Source organism: Loxodonta africana, chromosome 1, assembly GCF_030014295.1.
Source record: "Loxodonta africana isolate mLoxAfr1 chromosome 1, mLoxAfr1.hap2, whole genome shotgun sequence".
NCBI classification, from domain to species: Eukaryota; Metazoa; Chordata; class Mammalia; order Proboscidea; family Elephantidae; genus Loxodonta; species Loxodonta africana.
The window spans coordinates 144,079,968-144,101,201 of record NC_087342.1 but is presented as its reverse complement, the minus strand read 5'-3'; the positions used below and the strand labels follow the sequence as shown (position 1 = coordinate 144,101,201).

At 35.2% G+C, this 21,234-nt stretch overlaps 1 protein-coding gene across 4 annotated transcripts in view; it reads left to right on the top strand.

Annotated features, from left to right (window-relative positions):
* Window positions 1-21,234, top strand: part of IBTK (inhibitor of Bruton tyrosine kinase) — a 97,121-nt gene that overhangs the window by 29,443 nt on the left and 46,444 nt on the right. For 3 of the 4 annotated variants that reach the window (XR_002784846.2, XM_010586535.3, XM_010586533.3), the window contains exons 11-20: window positions 1,375-1,552; window positions 2,738-3,340; window positions 4,772-4,858; window positions 5,734-5,816; window positions 5,901-5,938; window positions 7,934-8,030; window positions 14,473-14,574; window positions 16,809-16,926; window positions 19,518-19,578; window positions 20,138-20,259. Coding sequence is in view for 3 of the 4 variants with exons in the window: in XM_010586535.3 (XP_010584837.1) it covers window positions 1,375-1,552; window positions 2,738-3,340; window positions 4,772-4,858; window positions 5,734-5,816; window positions 5,901-5,938; window positions 7,934-8,030; window positions 14,473-14,574; window positions 16,809-16,926; window positions 19,518-19,578; window positions 20,138-20,259 (1,489 nt within the window). In the remaining variant the exon portion in view is untranslated. The remainder of the gene's footprint in view (window positions 1-1,374; window positions 1,553-2,737; window positions 3,341-4,771; window positions 4,859-5,733; window positions 5,817-5,900; window positions 5,939-7,933; window positions 8,031-14,472; window positions 14,575-16,808; window positions 16,927-19,517; window positions 19,579-20,137; window positions 20,260-21,234) is intronic. The other variant, XM_023544183.2, reaches the window with a different exon arrangement.

Here is a 21,234-nt window from a genome sequence, read left to right as displayed (position 1 = left end):
ACCAGGGTGCCTAGTCTCAGTCAGACTATTAAGTCTGGTCTTTTTATAAGAATTTGGGGTCTGCATCCCACTGCTCTCCTGCTCCCTCGGGGGTTCTCTGTTGTGTTCCCTGTCAGGGCAGTCACCGGTTGTAGCCGGGCACCATCTAGTTATTCTGGGCTCAGGCTGATGTAGTCTCTGGTTTATGTGGCCCTTTCTGTCTCTTAAGTAGGACTAGATTTTAATGGTACAAAAATATGTAAGATGTGGCTCCTGTTCTCAGAAACTCATAAGCTTATAGGGGCAGTAGGACATGTATGTAAATATTTATAGCTCACTGAGACAAATGCTAATATAGGGATAAAGTCTCCTGAAAGTATAGAGATTAGAATAACTGAGTATCTGGGGGAAGATTAGTAAAGCCCTGTAAGAGAGAGTAAACAGTGCAGGTTGGACCTGTAAATGTTGGAAGTCCTTAGAATTTTGTGTTAGTCATACTTAGTGCTCTAAAACTCTAAAACTGAACTCATGATCATCTGCTTTTAAGTGTATTCTATGTAAGTAATTGGTTATCTTTGACATCCCATATTCCCTCACTCCCTGTATTTAGTCAGTCATCACCAAAATTTGTCATTTTAGTCTCAAGTATTTCTGAAATCTACCCATTTTTCCCAAGTTTCATTGCTACAGCTCTTGAAGGAGCTCCCTAAATGCCTTTTCTCTGCTCTTATCCACTTTAGAACTTTCTTCGTACTGAAGCCAGAATGATTTATTTACATGCAAATTTCATGTCTGTGTGGAAGCACTCTATACTTTTCTTTCATAACCTTGATCTGACTTGTAATGATTTGTTTAATGCCTGTCTGCCTGCTAGATTGTGCATTCCATGAGGGTAGGGACATGTTTGTCTTGTTCACGACCTTATTACTAGGGATGCCCTGATGATCATGATATCACAGTAGTTAAGTGTGGTCACTCAGATATTTGATGAATGAATGGAAGAAGGAGAAAAAGGAAGGGAGGGAGCAAATAGATAAGCAAGTAGATCATGAAGATGCTAAGTTTGTATATATTTAATATAATTTGTGGAATTTTAAAAGCTGGCATGACATTAGATTTGCTTTTTAGAAAGGAAACTTTGGTGGCAGTATGGAGGATGTGTTTGTTGAAAGGATAATTCATGGATAATTGAAAATTGGCCCACCCAAAATCTCTTGTATAATAAATACAACCAGTGTAAAGGGTGTAAAATGAAAGGATGTATGCAGTTCTTCAAAAGGACTTAATACAAACTAAAGTATTGTCACAAACGTTTTTCTATTTCATTTACTCCGAAATCATTTTAATGGTTTCAATAAAGCCTTGCTTAATGGATGTTCCTTTTTTCCTTTTTAGCAGAGATTTTATCAAACCTTCATAATTCCTCATCAGATGTGTCTTGTGTCTCTGAAGTAAATAGTGTGTATGAAAGAATTCGACTTGAGAAACTTACTTTTGCACATAGAGCTGTTAGTGTCAGCACAGATCCAAGTGGATGCAACTTTGCAATCCTGCAGTCAGATCCTAAAACAAGGTATCCTTGTATATGTTACATTTTATTTTCAATTTAGAAGGCACAGTCACCAAATTTTCTTCTGTTTTTAGTAGCTCCTGGCTCAAATTTAATTGAAGAGCCACTGCCAAGTCCTATAGAGATGTTAGACATGTAATCATGCTGCCAGGATTACACAAAGGTGGAAATTATTATACTGGGAATGATGAGTTTTCCTTTTAGTTTTTATATGTATGTGTATATATATGTATTTATGTCTTTAATACTTAATGACGTACTCTGGGTTCTCAGATTCTGAGAAATGTGTTATAAATATTTCCTATGTAGTTTGCAAAAATTTCTGACCCTTAAACACGATGACAATTGACAATAAAAAGAGGTGTTATGGAGCCATCTGTAAGGCGGTTTGAATTCCAGTGCAGATATCCTAAGTCATATTAGTAGAGAGAGAACAGATTAAAATAGTAGTAGTAGTGTTGAGGAGAAAAGTTCTAGAAGTAGGGTGATCATTCATCCTGATTTGCCAGGACTGTCCCAGGAAGCCCCTCAGTCCCGGGCATACCTGGAGGGTTGATCTTCCTACCTAGAAAGGTAAAATGTAGATTGGGAAGGTATTATTTTTTCATTTCACAATAATGAAAGGACCAGGGTTAAGACTGATGCTACATCTATGTGTGTATTTATCTTTACTTCCTTGAGTTTCTAACATACTCCAGGATTCAGGACCTAACATACTCCAGGATTCAGGACCTGAAGTATTTGCTAAGTTCTCTGTATATTTGTTTATTTTTTCACTTGTAAAATAGATAAAAAAGAGGAAATGGATGAGAACTGTACTTTTTAAAAAATGTTTCTAGTTATACTTTTAATCACTTGAAAAATTTCTGTGGAATAGTTATTTGAATTTATGTTGTTCTAAGTTACATTGTTCTTGTAGAAATAGAAAACATGACTCAAAGAAAAAATTATTGTCATTTTAATTTAAGAGAAAAAAGCATAATTATAAATGAGAATAGAAAAAATTAAATTGTGATATAATATCTAGACTTTGTACTATATTTTAAGAAATGCCATATTTCAAGTTTTCAAAGTTTAATAAATAAAAAAGAAATTGCATTTGCAAATTTGCAAAGGAGAATTGTCTGGGAATGATTTTGTTTTCTTTCATTTTCTTGAAAGGAAAAATAATTTTTGTTTTGTTTCTAGCCTTTATGAAATTCCAGTTGTGTCCTCATCATCGCTTTTTGAAGAGTTTGGCAAACTGTTAAGGGAAACAGATGAAATGGACAACATCCATGATGTGACATTTCAAGTTGGCAATAGAATCTTCCCTGCACATAAATATATTTTGGCAGTGCGTTCTGACTTTTTTCAGAAATTGTTTATTTCAGATGGTACTACTTTAGACTTTGCAGATGTTTACCGGAAAGATGAAGATTCTGCAGGATGCCATCTCTTTGTGGTAGAGAAGGTTCATCCTGACTTGTTCGAATACCTTTTACAATTTATATACACAGACACTTGTGACTTTTTAACTCATGGCTTCGAACCAAGAATACACTTACACAAAAAACCAGAAGAATATCAGAGCACTCCGAATTCTCATTTGAATGAAATGAATTGCCATGAAGATAATAATCAGAAGTCAACACTGGAAGTTTATAAAAGTAATCAAGCTCAAACAATTAGTGAAAGGCAGAAAAGAAAACTTAAATCTTCCAAAAAAGGAAAAAGTGTCGGGGAAGATGATCCTGTAAGAATGTTGCAAAATGTTGCAAAAAAATTTGGCTTTCATAATTTGAGTAGTAGGTATGGCCCCTCCTTAGTGTCTTTTCTTGTGCCTTATTATGTACTCCTTTTAAAAATTCTTTTTTCATCTTTTTTTCTTTTTCCTCCTTTTTTTGAGAAGGAACAAGGATATATTTTTCCTCCATTTTCTGTTGGAGCTATCTATGGGACTCACTTGATTGAAGCATTAAAAGATGGGAAGGCTGTTCGTGGGTCTGAACTCTGTTATGGGTGTGGAACAGGGATCTGGGGTAGTGTTGTGGCAGAAAGAGTACTGCCTTTGGAATTAGAAAAAGGTTGTTTGCCTCTCAGTTCTACTGTTACTGTGGTTGTTAGGTGCCCTTGAGTCGGTTTTGACTCATAGCGCCCCGGTGTGCAACAGAGTGAAACACTGCCTGGTCCTGTGCCATCCTCATGATTGTTGTTATACTTGAGCCCATTTTTGAAGCCTCTGTGTCAGTTCATCTAAATAAGGGTCTTCCTCTTTTTCGCTGACCCACTACTTTACTGTTACTATTAATATTATCACTACCTACCTACCTCCTACCCATTGCCACCGAGTCGATTCCAACTCTTAGTGACCCTATAGGACAGTAGAACTGCCCCATAAGGTTTCCAGGGAGTGCCTGGTGAATTCGAACTGCTGACCTTTTGGATAGCAGCCATGGCTCTTAACCACTACGCCATCAGGGTTTCTGACTACTGTTACTAAACTGGGGCAAATTTCTTAGTTTCTTTGAGCCTCAGTTTCCCAATTTATAAAATGGGAGGGTTAATATTGGCCTTACATTGTTGGTGTAGTTTTGTCATATAGTATGTAAAGTGCCTAACACAATATCTATCACATTATAACTAAGATGTGATTTGGAGTTCTCTATTTTTTTAAGGTATCTATGTTGCTTGTGGGGTGGCAGCAGGAGAGGCATGTATATGAATATATGTTTTCGATTTAAAAAAGGTGAAGGAGTTTGTATTGTGACTTTGATTTGTTTTTTGTCATAAAGATATTTAACGTATTTTGGATTCTAAGTAAAATTAAAGGAGAGGGTGTGATATTTCTTTATCACGGAGTGGGGGTTTGTTGAGATACTTTTCTAGGGGATATAAATGATCGAGGTCCCTGGGTAGTGCAAATGGTTTGGGCTTGGCTACTAAATGAATGGTTGGTGGTTCAGATCCACCCAGCGGCGATGAAAGAAGGCTGAGTGATCTAATTTTATAAAATGACTGCAGTTGAAAACCCTGTTAGTGCAGCTCTACTCTGACACACATGTAATACCCATGACTCAGAATCGACTCAAGGGCATAGGTGTTTTTTTTTTTTTCCCCTGGTATAAGGTATTTATATAATTATGTTCAGATGTAAGCTGTTTTATTTTTTGTTTGTTTTGGTGAGAGGAATAATGTATATGTCTACCAATTGTTGGAATTGTTAATTTTTGTCTATTGTAGGTTAGATGGAGTGAGATTTGAAAATGAAAAGATTAATGTTATTATCAAGAAAACTGGTAATAAACCAAAGCTAAATCAGAAAAAATGGTAAGTTAAAAAATAAAGATAAAACTTATCATCTCTAGATTGTGGCATCTAAGTGTGAAAATAGAACGCTTCTTACCTACATAAAACCTACATATCAAGCAGAATATGTAGGTAGATACCCTTTTGCTTTTTCTGGTCATCTTCATTTTTGGAAATGTTGGGGAGTTATTCAGGTAAATGGATAAAAGATTATTTGCTCCATCAGACATGGAAGGAATTCACCCTTACTGATTAGTTTCTAATGAAGAGAGAAATCTTTATTTTTTCTTGCTTGAATTTTGTCTTATTCTAATTAGGAAATGATGTTAACCCAGAAACCAAATTAATTATGTGTAATCATCATTATGATTATTCCTTTAGTATAAAATTTTTCAATAGTATGATTATTCCTTTAGTATAAAATTTTTCAATAGTAAATATACTATTCTGAACATGTTTGCTATTAAATTTTTTTTTTTTTTAAGGTATTTATACTTTCTTAGTAGGTGAAAAGTTTTTGAGAAAGAAAGAAATTGGAGGTATCTAAATTGTGCCTGACACAGGATTGGTTGTACAAATAAGTGAAATTAAAGAGCCTTGAATATGGTGTCACTTACTATTATATTATTAATACCTGGCCTGGAGCAAAATAGGAAAACGAGAAGAAAGATTTATTTGGACATTTATGTGTATCCAGTTCTCTTTTCAAATACTGTCTTTATTGTTAAGGCCATTATTGTCTTCCCTGAAATGAAAGGAGGTGAAGTTTTTTATTTGCATGCGTACCTGCAAGTTGTTTATTCTCTGTAGCTTTCAACTAAGGGAAAATCAAAAGCTAAGCCCAATTCTTACTTGCTTAATATGTAAAGAAATTCAATTAAACATTTTTCTTACAGTTCATTTCTATGTGATGTGACGATGAAATCAGTGGATGGGAAGGAATTTCCATGTCATAAATGTGTTCTTTGTGCCAGACTAGGTAGGTATACTCTTTGTTGTTAATTTATGTTTTAAAATTGTTTCACTGTTTTTATTGAATTGAGCTTTTTTTTTTTTTCCCCAGAATATTTTCATAGTATGCTGAGTAGTTCATGGATTGAGGTAAGATTTATGTAGAAAGCACATAGGCTGATAACTATATTTTGGGAAAATTGTATGCTAAAGAAGTTGTAAATTGGAACTCGATAGTGAGATTTGTCAGTACTATGATATACAAGTTTAGAAGTGGTATTGGAATTGGCCTCTTAAAAGACGTAATAAAATAAACACTGGATGTATTAATGTTAATGTCAAGGATTTCATTTTACTTGGATCCACAATCATCACCCATGGAAGCAGCAGTCAAGAAATCAGACAATGTATTGCATCGGGCAAATCTACTGCAAAGTACCTTTTTAAAGTATTAAAGTATTAAAAAGCAAAGATGTCACTTTGAGGACTAAGGTGATCTGACCCAAGCCATGGTATTTTCAGTCACCTCATATGCGTGCAAAAGCTAAACAATGAATAAGGAAGACCAAAGAAGAATTGATGCATTAGAATTATGGTAATTGGCAAACAATATTGCATATACCAGGGACTGCCAGAAGAACAAACAAATCTGCCTTAGAAGAAGTACAACCAGAATGCTCCTTGGAAGCGAGGATGGTGACTTCATCTCACATACTTTGGGCATGTTATCAGGAGAGACCATTCCCTGGAGAAGGATATCATGCTTGATAAAGTAGAGGGTCAGCAAAAAAGAGGAAGACCCTCAAGGAGATGGATTGACACAGTGGCTGCAACAAGGGGCTCAGACATAGCAAGGATTGTGAGGATGGCACAGAATCAGGCAGCGTTTCGTTCTGCTGTACATAGGGCCGCTATGACTGGAAGTCGACTCAACAGCACCTAACAACAACTCTCTTCACTATTTCATTTAGAGATTATAGATTAATTAGAGTTATCTTAAGTTTCTTGGAAATTTCAATTTTTTTAGATGATTTAAAATTTTTAGTTTGCTTGTGCCAGTGCAAATGTTTATTATAATACAATAATAATTATAATTTCATTATAAACCACTAGCATATACCCTGAATTATTCTCAAGTTAATAACACTCAAGACATTTAAGTTGATGTTAAAGTAATGAGTGTTCGTATTTAAACTTGATCTGATAAGTTAGGACTAGATGTACAGTTAAGACTGTTTAAATACATCAGACTTTTGTTGGCTGTTTTTCTTGTTCATTAGGACAGTGATTAATTATTACTGAGGTAATAACTGCCCATATAGAAAAGGTTGTAGCCTATGTGAAATCTTTGGAGTGTGCCAGATTAACAACAAAAGAGGTTGATTGTAAATTATGATCTAGTATTTTTTTTTTTTTTTTTCTGAAGGATTCTTCCCCCACCCCTTTTTTTTCTTGTTGGTTGTTGAGTGATTTAAAAAGCATTTTAGTTATTTTCAAAATTTCGTTGTGAAATATCTAGAAACATTTTGCATATTATATAGATTCTCTGTAACATTCCAGTTTATTCAGACCACTGTATTCAATTATATTTCCCTAGCCATTTCCTGAGCCTTAAGCATTTTGTTATTAATCACTTTGAAGGCAAAGTTAATGCTCTTGGAAAATATGTTTTTCCTTTTTAAAAATTAATATTTAAACATTTTCAAACTAAGTTTCAAAATGACCATTGTGTCCTAAACACACTTGAAATTCTACCTCTGTGATGCAGGGCTTATATGTGTCTTAGTCTTTAGATTCATATTTTAGCTGACTTTTTCTGTTGTACTGAACTTTATTTATGCTTAAGCCTACTAGAAAATAGCAACATTTGGAAATTAAAATTATTGCTAAAAAGCTATTTAAATCAAGACTTCCCCATTATTATTTATAAATGTGTTTGGAATACCAGTGTGCTTGCTTTTTTTTTTCTGAGTTTTCTTTTTTCATGTTGTAAGGTGTTTTAAAATTTGAAATACCTCATTTTAGCTTTGTAAATTCTTTATTCTTCTGCATTCGATGTGATTTCCTGTTCAGAGTTTTTAGTACCAATAATCTAAATGTAATAGTATTCTATTGTTAAAAAATTTTTTATTTTATTTTGTTTAGGCTTCCAGTTGTGCATCTCTAGAAATGCCAATACATTCTGACGTACTGCAGGTTATCTTGGACTACCTCTATACTGATGAAGCTGTGGTGATAAAAGGTATTAATAAGAGCACGTTTTAGGCATTTCAGGTTTAATGGAATGATGGTAAAAGCAGTGTGAATCCTAATTTCTAATCTACTTGCAATGAGCTGTCCTAGAGGCTTCATTTAAAGAATAGGGCTGTAAACTTAAAATAAGGATATAGAAAAGATAGTTTTCATTACCAATGTGAAAATGGACTCCATAAGAATGACACGTAAATGGTTGAGATCGGTTAGATTTAGGAGTTCTGTTTCCAGCTGTTTCTGTGATTGAGATGAATGAATGGACAATAAGAAGTATAGTTTTGACAAATACTACGTAAGTTCTTTCTTGCCAATTTTTCCCATCTTGCTAACATATCTGAAGTGAAAGGAGATAGACTAAGAATTGAAACAAAATTTATGAAGAGAGTGTGTTTATATACTTTGTTAGGCAAAACACAGTGTTTTAGTTACGAATTGCCTTTAGTCAGTGGAGTGGTGCTGAGTGTTCTATGTGTGACTTCATTTAACTAATATTTTTTGAGCCCCAGCTGTGTGACAGTCCCTGTATTGGGGATAAAAATAGTGAAATGCTTACCGTCTATTTTCAAGGAGGTTACAATCTAATGAAGACATATATGTAAGGAAACAAGAATAATTCAACAGAGAAATCACTCTTAAAAAGTAGATACATTATGAGAAACCAGAATCTAAGTCTCCCTAGGGAAATTTAGATTGTTTTAAAAAGGAGAAGATGGTGTTTAACAAACAGATTTCCAAAGATTTGTGTACTTGGAGCAAGCCATCTGAGACTTTGGTTCTCCTTCCCTACTTCTCTTTTTAAAAAATTGAGATATAATTCACTACCATAAAATTGAGATATTTGAACAAACAGATGCAACGCTGGAAGTGCTCATTGGCCTATGCCAAGAATTTTGGAAGACATCTACCTGGCAAACTGACTGGAAGAGATCCATATATGTGCCCATTCCAAAGAAAGATGATCCGAAGGAATGTAGAAATTGTAGAACAGTATCACTAACATCACATGCAAGTAAAATCTTGCTGAAGATCATTCAAAAGTGGTTGTAGCAGTACATTAACAGAACTGCCAGAAATTCAAGGTGGATTCAGAAGACGTGGAACAAAGAATATCATTGCTGATGTCAGATGGATCTTGGCCAAAAGCAGAGAATACCAAAAATGTTTACCTGTGTTCTATTGACCGTGCAAGGCATTTGACTGTGTAGATCATAACAAATTATGGATAACATTGTGAAGAATGGGAATTCAGAACACTTAATTGTCCTCATGTGGATCCTGTACATGGATCAATAGGCAGTCATTTGAACAGAACAAGGGGATACTGTGTGGTTTAAAGTCAAGAAAGGTATACATTAGGGTTGTATCCTTTCACCATACTTATTCAGTCTGTATGCTGAGCAAATGATCTGAGAAGCTGGACTATATGAAGAAGAATGGTGCATCAGGATTGGAGGAAGAGTCATGAACAACCTGCGTTATGCACATGACACAATCTTGCTTGCTGAAAGCAAAGAGAACTTGAAGCACTTACTGATGAAGATCAAAGACTACAGCCATCAATATGGATTACACCTCAACATAAAACAAAAATCCTCACAACTAGACCAATAAGCAACATTGTGATGAACGGAGAAAAGATTGAGATTGTTAAGGATTTCATTTTACTTGGATCCACAATCAACGCCCATGGAAGCAGCAGCCAAGAAATCAAATGACGTATTGTGTTGAGCAAATTGGCTGCAAAAGATCCCTTTAAAGTGTTAAAAAGCAGTGATGTCACTTTGAGGACTACTGTACACCTGATCCAAGCCATGGTATTTTCAATTGCCTCGTATGCATACAAAAGCTGGACAGATCAAAGAGTAGTTGATGTGTTAGCATTATGGTGTTGGTGAAGAATATTGAGTAATACCATGGACTGCCAGAAGATTGAACAAATCTGTCTTGGAGGAAGTACAGCCAGAATGTTTCTTAGAAGTGAGGATGGTGAGACTTCATCTCACGTACTTTGGACATGTTATCAGGAGGGATCAGTCCCTGGAGAAGGACATCATGCTTGGCAAAGTAGAGGGTCAGTGAAAAAGAGGAAGACCCTGAAGGAGATGGACTGACACGGTGGCTGCAATGATGGATTTAAACATAGCAATGATTGTAAGGAATGCACAAGACTGGGCAGTGTTTTGTTCTGTTATATACAGAGGCACTAGTGAGTCAGAACCGACCTCAGCAGCACGTAACAACAACAACCATCATAAAATTAACCCTTTTAAACATACACAATTCGGTGGTTTTTAGTATATTCACAAAGTTGAATATACTGTCACCGTTAGGTAATTCCGGAACATTTTCATCTCCCCCAAAAAGAAACCCCGTACTCAGAAACAGTCGTTCTCCATTCTCCTTTGTGCTCCCTAGCCCTAGTAATCACTATTCTACTTTCTGTCTCTGTGGACTTGCTTATTCTGGACATTTCATATGGATAGAATCATATAATAGGTGGTCTTTTGTGTCTGACTTCTTTCACTTAACATAATGTTTTCATTCCTTGTTTTAGTGTGTATCAGTACTTTTTTATTCTTGCCAAATAACATACCATTGTGTGGATATACTGCATTATATTTATCCATTTGTTAGTTGATGGACATTTGTTTTCACTTTTGGTTATTACGAATAATCCTGCTCTGAACAGTCCACGTTCCAACATTTGTATGGACATATGTTTTCATTTCTCACGAAACGCTGGGTCATATAGTAGCTATGTTTACTATTTGAAGAACTATCGAACTATTTTGCAAATTGTTTGCACCGTTTTACATTCCCATCAGCAATGTATGAGGGTTCCAGCTTCTCCCCATCCTTGCCAACACTTGTTATAGTCTGTCTTTTTTATTATAGCCAAGTTAATTTGTTTGAATTATATTAACATTTTGGTTTTGATTTGCTTTTCACTGAGGACTAATGTTGTTGAACAAGTTTTCATGTGCTTGAAGGCCATTTGTGTATATGTTTTGGAAAAATACCTGTTCAAATTCTTTGGCCACTTTTATTTGGGTTACTTGTCTTTTCATTGTTATGTTGTTAGAGTTCTTTTGTAAGTGGTTATGTTGTAAGCGTTTGTCAGTGGCTTTTAATATATTCACAAAGTTGAAAATACTAAAAACTTTTTTTAAATAAGTAACTACTGATACATACTCCAGCATATTCTTTTGTTTTAAGAATCATGTCCAAAGAGTATATTCTGGATCTAGTTGCTTATCAGATATATATGATTTACAAATATTTTCTCATTCTCTGAGTTGTGTTTTCACTTTCTTTTTTATTTTATGAAGTATGTTATATATGCATATTTATATATGTGAATATGTCTATATACGTATATATATACAAAAAAAAACCCCAGTGCTGTCGAGTCTATATATATATATATATATGTATATATAAACCCGTTACCGTTGAATTGATTCTGACTTATAGTGACCCTATAGAACAGAGTAGAACTGCCCCATAGGCTTTCCAGGGAGTGGCTGGTGAATTTGAACTGTCGACCTTTTGGTTAGCAACAAAGCTGTTAACCACTGCATCACCAGGGTTCCATATACATATTTAAAAAAAAAAAAATTGTTATTTCAACATTTTTTACATGTTCAACTTAGTGACATTAATTACATTCATCATGTTGTGCAATCATTACCAGTATTCATTTCCAATTTTTTTTATCATCCTTAACAGAAGCTCACTTTCCCACTTCTTAACAGAAGCCATTTGAAGTAGAAAAGTTTTTAATTTTGATAAAGTCCAGTCTGTTTTTGTTGCTTGTGATTTTTCTTTTGTTTGCTTATTCTTCTCCCTGCTCACATCTGCTGTTAAACCCCTCTAGTGAATTTTTATTTCAGTTATCGTACTTTTTAACTCCAGAAATTATTTTTAAGTCCACCTCTTCATTGTTATTACCTGTTCGGTGAAACATCACCCTCATATTTTCTTTTAGTTTTTTAGACACAATTTTTTTTAGTTCTTTGGACATATTTTAAGAAGCTGTTTTAAAGTGTTTGTCCAGTAAGTGCAGCTTCTGGGCTTCCTCAGTGGACAGTCTGTAGACTGCTGTTTTTTCTGCGTATGGTCCATATTTCTTGTTTCTTTGCATGTCGCCTAATTATTTGTTGAAAACTGATCATTTCAAATAATGTAATGTGGCAACTCTGAAATTAGATTCTTCCCTCTCCCCAGGATTTATTGTTGTTACAGTTTAATGATTTTTCTTAACTAATTATGTAAAATCTGTATTCTTTGTCATGTGTGGTAACTGAAGTCTGTGTTTGGTTAGCTTAGTGGTTGGCTAATAATTACACAGAGATGTCCTTAAATTCCTGGAACTAATATATCTCCCCACCTTTGCCAAGGGGCTCTGTGTGCATGTTGGGGCATGACTTCAGTGCTCTGGCAAGCAATTACAACTCTGCCTTAGCTTTTATTTTCTACTTGCACTGTGCTTCACAGTCAGCCAGTGGTGAGAGCTTAGGACTTTTTCATGTCTTTCTTGGGCATGCATATAACCCTGGGCATATGCACAGCCCTACTCAGGCATGTGGCCTTCTGGTTTCACAGGAATATGTAGGAGCTTTTCAGAAACCCTTATAGATAGATCACGTCCCGTCTTTTTAAATATTTTGTTCAGCTTTTTGTTTGTTCCAACTGCTGCTGCTGTTAGGTGGCTTACATGTTAAGCAAATACCCCAGGTAGAAGGCTATTCACTCTGGGTCATCTCTTGAGTCAGGTTAAATGAAGTCAAGTTTTGCAAGTAGGGTTTTCTAGGTAACTGCCGGACAGGTTAAATAATGAGAATTCTCTGATGATGTTGCTTTTGGGGAACTCCAGATTCGTTCTGTGCCTTCCAGTGGCTGCTAGGCTGCTCATTTTTATGAGGATTGTGGTTTTCAAGGCTACTGTGGAGCTGGAGAGAGAGGACTGGGAATAATAGGGAAGCTGCAGTGTCCCAAAGCTCACCGTTCTTACCAAGATTCATTCATTTTTCTTAAATAAACACCCCCTAGGTTGTTTGCAAGCCTTTCGTTAGTTTCCTCAGTTCTAAAAAAAGTTGATTTTGACAATTTTTGCCAGTGTCCTCATTGCTTTTATGGAGGAGGAGTTTTTGGAAGTCCTTACCCTGCCATTCCCAGCGATTTCGCCCCTTTCTCATTCTTTTTAACAACATTTTCTGCTTCGTTTTTTTCTTATTGCCTTCTTTTTTTACCCGCTTTCCCTTCTACCAGTATTGTTGTTTTTCTGTTTATGCTGCTATTTTGTCATTGGCTCAGGGACATTACCTAGAGCTGTATGTAGTTTTTATGACCAAGAAAGTTATTTCAAATTTAGGAACCCCCAAAGTAAAAAAAAGAGTCCTGGCTGTGCAGTGGTTAAGAGCTAATGTGAACTATGGCTGCTAACCAAAAGGTCGGCAGTTTGAATCCACCAGCTGCTCCTTGGAAACCCTATGCAGCAGTTCTACTCAGTCCTGTAGGGTCTCTATGAGGTGGAATCGACTCGATGGTAATGAGTTTGGTTTTGGTATTTTTGGTGATGCAGTGGTTAAAAGTTATGGCTGCTTAACCACTGTGCCACCAGGGCTCCTTTTTTTTACTGTTTTACTATAGGGGTTCTTAAATTTGAAATTTAGTTCAGTTCAAATATATCACCCGCTCCTTGGGAACCCTATGGGGCAATTCTACTCTGTCCTATGGGGTTGCTATGAGTCAGAGCCAACTCAACGGCAACTGGTTTAGTTTCTTTTGGTTTATGGTAAAAAAAAAGGAGTGCTGGTGGCACAAAGGTTAAGTGCTCGGCTGCTAACCAGAAGTTTGGCAGTTTGAACCCACTCAGCTGCTCCATGAGAAAAAGACCTGGTGATCTGCTTACATAAAGATTATAGCCAGGAAAACCCTGTGGGGCAGTTCTGTTCTGTCACATGGGGTTGCTGTGAGTCAAAAATCGACTGAACAGCACCGAACACAACAACATAGTAAAAAAAGAAAAGTACTCTTAGATGACCAGTTTTGTTTTAAATTAAAAAAGCCTAAGAGCATTATCCCCCAGCTCCCCTCACACATACTTTTTAGGTTTGATGCTTCGTCTTACAGCATGGGAGATTATAAACTAGTTAGGCATTCTAGTAGCCCTGTGGACTACAAAGATCAATTCCAGTTGGTCATTTTGTGGTCCTACTGTGAGCCAGAGCATTTTGGTATTTTTTTTTTACCTGGCTTTCCATCTAAAAGGTAGAAATATTTTGATGTTAATACTATTTGTCGTAGTTGCCATACCAGCATTTAGAAAATAATCATCGTAATTCTCTCTTTTTTAGTGTCTCAGTTACTTTTTTTTTTTAGGTGTGATGTTTATGAAATAATGGTGATATTTCTTTTTTTTTTTTTAGAATCTCAAAATGTGGATTTTATCTGTAGTGTTCTTGTGGTGGCCGATCAGTTTCTCATAACTCGATTGAAAGAGATTTGTGAAGTAGCATTAACTGAAAAACGTGAGTATTATTAAATGAGAGTATTGGTATATTTTCAGGTTGATCCAGAGTTACTATATCTTACTCACCTTAAGACACTTTATGGTAAAACGTGCCATTTTTATACCACAAAAAGGGTCTAAATATTCAAACTGTTATGCACCCTTCTGTTTGAGATGTTACTAACCAAAAATATATGCATCTTAGAATTGAAATATGCTAATTTTTAGAAGTATCATAAAACCTTGAGTAATAAAGATGGTGTCAAATTTATTTGGGAACTTGAAGGGTGAGAGTTTGAAAGCAGAAATGTTTTACTCTTACCTTGGTAAAAATTTATATACTGTATATCAATATAACTCTAGTTTTTGTTACCCTTTTTATAGTGCTCATTGGAATTTTTATGTAACTGTTTTTTTTTTTTATTGTTAAGATAGCTGAACCAAACATCTTTTTTTCTCTCAAAATCTATTTCTGCACTCTTCAGTAGCATGGCTGTCCCCTTGAACAGGCAGCTTTGAAACCCAAAGCTTTCTTTTCTTTGTTATTTTGTTTCTTATACCCAAATTTATCAGCTGTCAAAACTGATTCATTCCCAACTATGTTGATCACATTTTCCTCCACCTTTTGATTTTCACTGTCAGTATCCTAGTTGGGGTTATTATTATCCTTTCCTCCTGTGTCACGGTAGTCTTTAAATGACCTTTTTTCCTTCTCTATTCCCCTTTAAGTGTCTATGGGAAGTAATTATGTCTGTCCCCTGTTTTGTTTTTATTTTAGAATAATTTAAATTTCCTTAGCCTGACATGGAAGTCTTGTGGCTTTCTAATTTTTTCTTTGTTCTGCTTCTTTGTCACTTCAGAAATTGAGGGTATTCCTGTCAAATTTTTCTAATTTGTACTTGCCAGGAGTTTTAAGTCTTGGCTCTGGTGTCATGTTTATTCACTTTTCTTGAGCTCTTTGGACTGTTCTCTTTAGTTGTTCAAAAATAAGAATAATAGCCCTGATCTCTTTTTAAGCTAGAAAAGGGAAATATATTAAGATAAAGGACAGCATACAATAGGAATAAAAGATACGTTTGGTGATATTTTCAGTTCAGTTGAATTTCCTGGCCTCCCTTGGCTATTCTTTTTTGGCCCCTACTGCACAGTTGCTTTTACTAATGAATCCTGGATCTCTAGAACCCTAGCAAGTGAAGGGTTCAACAGAAGTTGGACTCTGATTTTTGGGCAGTGTACAGATCCTTCTCCCCAACTGAACAACTCTAAAGATTTTTTTTCTATGATCCAATTTTATCATTTCTGTGAGATGTGAGACCTTGGGCTCATTGTTACCTGACCTTGGGCTCATTGTTAGCTGAAACTTTGGTTAGTCAGGAGTGAATCAGAAGTCCATTATTGTAGTTTTGACCTTGCACAGAGTTACAACGCAGAAAGAGAAAGGAATGGAGGAAGCCAGGTATAGTAAACAGTTGTGCTCCTCTATTGCCTGGGACTCTGAGTAAGTAAGAAAATGATTGTAGGGGTTCAGGAAGCCAAAGTTAGATGCTAGCTAGGGAGAATATTCTGGGAGGGTCTCTGGCAAAATGGGACTGTTTATATGTAAGACTATCTACTAGGATTGTAACTAAACCCAGAATCTTCTGCACAGTATGCCAAATTCTGCACTGGCTTGTATAATTTAGATATTTAACAAATATATAACATGTTTTTATTTATTTACATAAATATAGCCTCATAAATTCTGATACAGCACTCAAAGTAAATGTATATCTGGTAGAATTATTTCATCAGAAGGGAGAATATTCCATGCTATTTAAGTAATGTACTTTAGGGTCGCTATGAGTCAGCAGTGGGGTTTGTTTGTTTGTTTGTTTTGTTTATATAAATAAAAAGTAAAGTTGTTTTTCAAGGAAAATTAAAAAATATTCGTAAAATGTTAGATGGAAGATTGTCATTTCTTGTGTGTTTGTTATAGGTAACACTGTAATATCCCTGCTGTTTCCTTTTGCTTAGAATTTTTGTATGTATGTACTTATTTTACTTTCTTTATAATTCCTTTATAGCTAGTCATTTAAAATTACGATGGCATATCGGGGTGGAAAATGAGTTCTATCTTTTCCCCAGTACAAGTTATTTTTGGTATGAAACTGCTTTCAGTTTTCTAAACCTGAAAACCTTAGAAATAAGTATATCCCATTTGCTGTAGTAACATCCCTTTCATTTCATTTTTGTAAATCTCTTTTTCCTTTATAGTTACCCTTAAAAATGCTGCTATGCTACTGGAATTTGCAGCAATGTATAATGCTGAACAATTGAAACTGTCTTGTTTACAGTTTATAGGACTGAATATGGCAGCTTTGCTTGAAGCAAGGTAGGTTAAGTGCATGTATTATATAACTTGCAAAAGTAGCTATTCATATGCAATAGCAGGAATGTTAGTAATTTAAAAGTGAATAATGATAAATTCCAGCTATGTAGAAAATAAAAAAGTGAGGATTCAGTGATTTCCCAGTTATTTTAGTGCCTACTATATTTTTTATATGCCAAATACGGTTCCCAGTGCTAGGATACAGCAGTGGACAAAACGGACAAAATCTTTGTCCTTAGTGAATCTTACATGCTAGTTGAAATATTGTGAAATAGTATTATCACAAGTGTATTTTTTATTTGTATGTATCATCTGTTTGCTTTTTAAACTGATACGTAACCATGTAATTGTTACCTTGGTTTTTGGAAACTATCTGTAATATTAATTAAGCTAGCACTTAACTACCTTTCATTTAAGCATACAGAAAATTTCTTACTGGTTGATATCTATTTGTTCTTTGTATTTGTTCTCTTTAAGACATTTCCTATGCTGTGTATTGACTCTGATCAAATTTAGGCTGCAGTGGATGGCCTGAAAAATATAATTGGTCTAGTTTATAGCAAGCTGATATATGTGTTGAAACTTTTACACAGAAATCAATTTGTAATGAAACGTTCCTTATTTAAAGGATGATGCATTTTAGATAAAAATCAACTAAATGCCTGTGTCCTATTTTATAAATTAATGTTCCAGAATTTTTTTTTTTTTTTTTTTTTTTATGACACTAATGTTTACTTGGATGGAAAGAATTTGGTAAAGGCTAATGATATAGGAAGAGCCCTAGTTGCACAGTGATTAAGTGCTCAGCTGCTAACCTGAAGGTTGGCGCCTGGAACCCACCAGCCAATCTGCTTCTGTAAAGGTTTCAACCTTGGAAGTCCTATGGGGCAGTTCTGCTTTGTCATATAGTCACTATGAGTCAGAATTGACTCGATGGCATTTTTTTTTTTAAATGATTTATGAGTCATAGACATTTTAGAATTAGAGTTAACTTGGATTTAGTCCCATTGTTTTCAAACTTTTTAGCAGTGGATTTTTTTTTTTTATGAAATAAATTTTAAAACATCTGTTTTTTAATATAAGGTCAAAATTTTATTACATTTATTCACTGTAAAGCTAATGGTGAGAAAAGTGAGTCTATGAGCACAGAAATTTAGAGTTCTCAGTGTCAGTTAGCAGTTAATATCTCAGCATCCAGTTATTTCTATATTTTGTTCTAATGCCAATAGTAATAACTAATATTTAGTGTATACTGTGTGCCAGGCAGTGTTCTAAAAGTGTTATATAGATTAATTCAGTTAAACTGCACGTAAACTTTGATTTAAATTTTCATTGACACCTTACAGTACCTCCTTGGAACCTGAGAGTTCCTTAAAATCTAGCTTGACTACAACTAATTTAGTTGAAACCACATTTCACATGTGCAGATACTCAGGCCCATAGAGGCAGGCCCATAGATTGCACCTCAACATAAAACAAAAATCCTCACAACTGGACCAGTGAGCAACATGAAAAATGGAGAAAAGATTGAAGTTGTCAGGGATTTCATTTTACTTGGATCCATAATTAACAGCCATGGAAGCAGCAGTCAAGAAATCAAACAGCGCATTGCATTGGATAAATCTGCTGCAAAGGACCTCTTTAAAGTGTCGAAAAGCAAAGATGTCACCTTGAAGACTAAGGTGCGCCTGACCCAAGCCATGGTATTTTCAATTGCATCGTATGTGTGTGAAAACTGGACAATGAATAAGGAAGACCGAAGAAGAATTGACGCTTTTGAATTGTGGTGTTGGCGGAGAATATTAAATATACCATGGACTGCCAAAAGAATGAACAAATCTGCCTTGGAAGAAGTAGAACCAGAATGCTCCTTAGAAGCAAGGATGGTGAGACTGTGTCTTACATACTTTGGACATGTTATCAGAAGGGATCAGTCCCTGGAGAAGGACAGCATGCTTGGCAAAGTACAGGGTCAGAGGAAAAGAGGAAGACTCTCAACGAGGTGGATTGACACAGTGGCTGCAACAATGAGCTTAAGCATAACAACTATTGCAAGGATGGCACAGGACCAGGCAGTGTTTTGTTCTTTTGTGCATAGTGTCACTATCAGTCGGAATTCGACTCGATGGCACCTAACAGCAACAACATAGAGGTAAAGTGAGTTGCCCACACTCATGTAGGTAATTGATAGCAGTGCTAATCCTAGATAGAATTCAGGTAGCCTCATATTCAGACCATCATTCTATTGATAAAAAACTTGTCTTACTGTTAACGATTATAATTTGTGAAAAATGAAGGTTAGAAAATGCCTCCTGTTTTGTTACAAAAGAAATGGTTCTTTGTATACTTACTCATGAGGGTTGATTGAGTTTTACTCAAGATATTTGTCTTAGTTTGTTTGCTGTCTATTTGAAGTATAAAATTTATAACTGTACCTACTTCCAAACAGAATTTGTAGCAACTGGTCTATATTTAGTGCCCCCAAAATAACTTCGTTACTCATTAGTCAATATGAACTATTCTATGTACTTGAAAATCTTGGGAGGTAATAAGTCACTGAGCCTTACCATGGAATTTTTTATCCTATTTTGTAGGTCTCTAGATGTTTTAAGTGATGATGTTTTGAAAGATCTTTCTGTGTTTTACCGCAAAATGGTAAGATTTATATTTTTCAGTGAAGCCTGGCTATAATATTACTAACTAAAGAAGTATATTAGATCAGACTTCCTAATGGAATAAGTTTTTTTAATGAATTGTAATACACTGGAGGATCTTTCTAAAATGAGGACATAGGATTTCGTTACAGATCTCACAATAAGTACAATAGTTGAAATTGAGGGTATTTAATGATAGAATTAATATCTATTTTAATTCCTTGTAAGTAAAAGTTATTGAAAGCTTCAGAGAGCCTTTCATCGTTTACCAAAGGTCAGCGCAGTGCAAAGACATGGATTCAGATCATCCCTAGAAACGCTTTAATCTGTATTTCACAAGAAAGTGGAGTTTGTTGGCAAGTATTTTTTTTCCTCTCACTATCTTATGGATAATCTGTTTATTGGACCTGATCATAATATTGTAGTCAGGAAGTCATTAGACATTCTAGACTTCTTCTGCTTAGTATCATAACATATTAAAACAAATAGGATGTTATACCTATTAAAAAAAAAATCTTTACAAATTTTGTGTTTAAAAAGTGCCATCTTTCCTTTTACAGATCCCAGCAATGGATAGGAGGGTTATTACACCATATCAAGATGGACCAGATATTAGCTATTTGGAAGTAGAAGATGGAGAGATCTTTTTGAAAGAAGAAATAAATATGGAACAAAATCAATTGTAAGCCCTGTTTTCTCTTTCTCTTTTTTTCCTTCGTTTTGTCCTCCATCTTGGGCACTGTTGACACTTTTGTGTTGACATTGGATGAAAAAATTGAGACATGAGATGTAAGAAGTATGTATGTGTGCTTATTCTAAGCCTTGGAATAATACAAAGTGAATGTGTAATTAATACTTGCAGGTCTAACAAATTTAAAATATAAATATAAAAAGACTGTAGCCTTGGATTAAACATGTTGGGTTGAGTGAGTGCATTTATCTTACTCCTACCAAGATTATAATAAAGGCATAAAAAGACATATTGCACTAGAGCAGGGAGGACAGGAAAAGGGAAAACAGCAGTTAGGAGATGTTAATAGTTTTTGCAATTGGAAATTGCCGAATTTTAACTGACGTAGACCAGAAAAAGCTACAACAGAATCCTGGAAAGGCTTAAGAATTAATGGCACTAGGTTTATGAAGACTGGAGTGAATGGTTGAACTTAGAAAAGAGCATTGTTTGAAAGTCTTGCGTTAGACCTCTGGCCCTTTTCTCAACCCTCTTTAACCAGTTTCCTGCCCCTCCTCCATCTTGGCAGGTTTACTCTCTGGAGTTGTTGAATCATAGAGACTCCAGAGAGTGGTGCACCAGCCACAGATGAGGAGCTGTTCTGAAAAGACTCTTCTCTAGAGAACCTGACCGGTTCAAAAAAAATATGACCTGTTTGTGGGTCCTCCAGTAAAACATTCCAGGTTCTAATCCTCCTGTAGTAGGGCTGACCATTTGGTAGGCCTTGTATAGAATTTCCAATCAGTGTTGGTTCACTTGCCATCTGGTTTAAGTTACTTTTCATCTGCTTGGTAAATGAACTTTTTGCAGAGTACTGGAATGTGAAACCTTTAGGTATTCAAGTAATTTACCGTATAACCAATTTTGTAGTTCAGCCATAGGTTGCTTCTTGGATTCCAGAGATGTTCATTTTTTAAATCCTTTTCT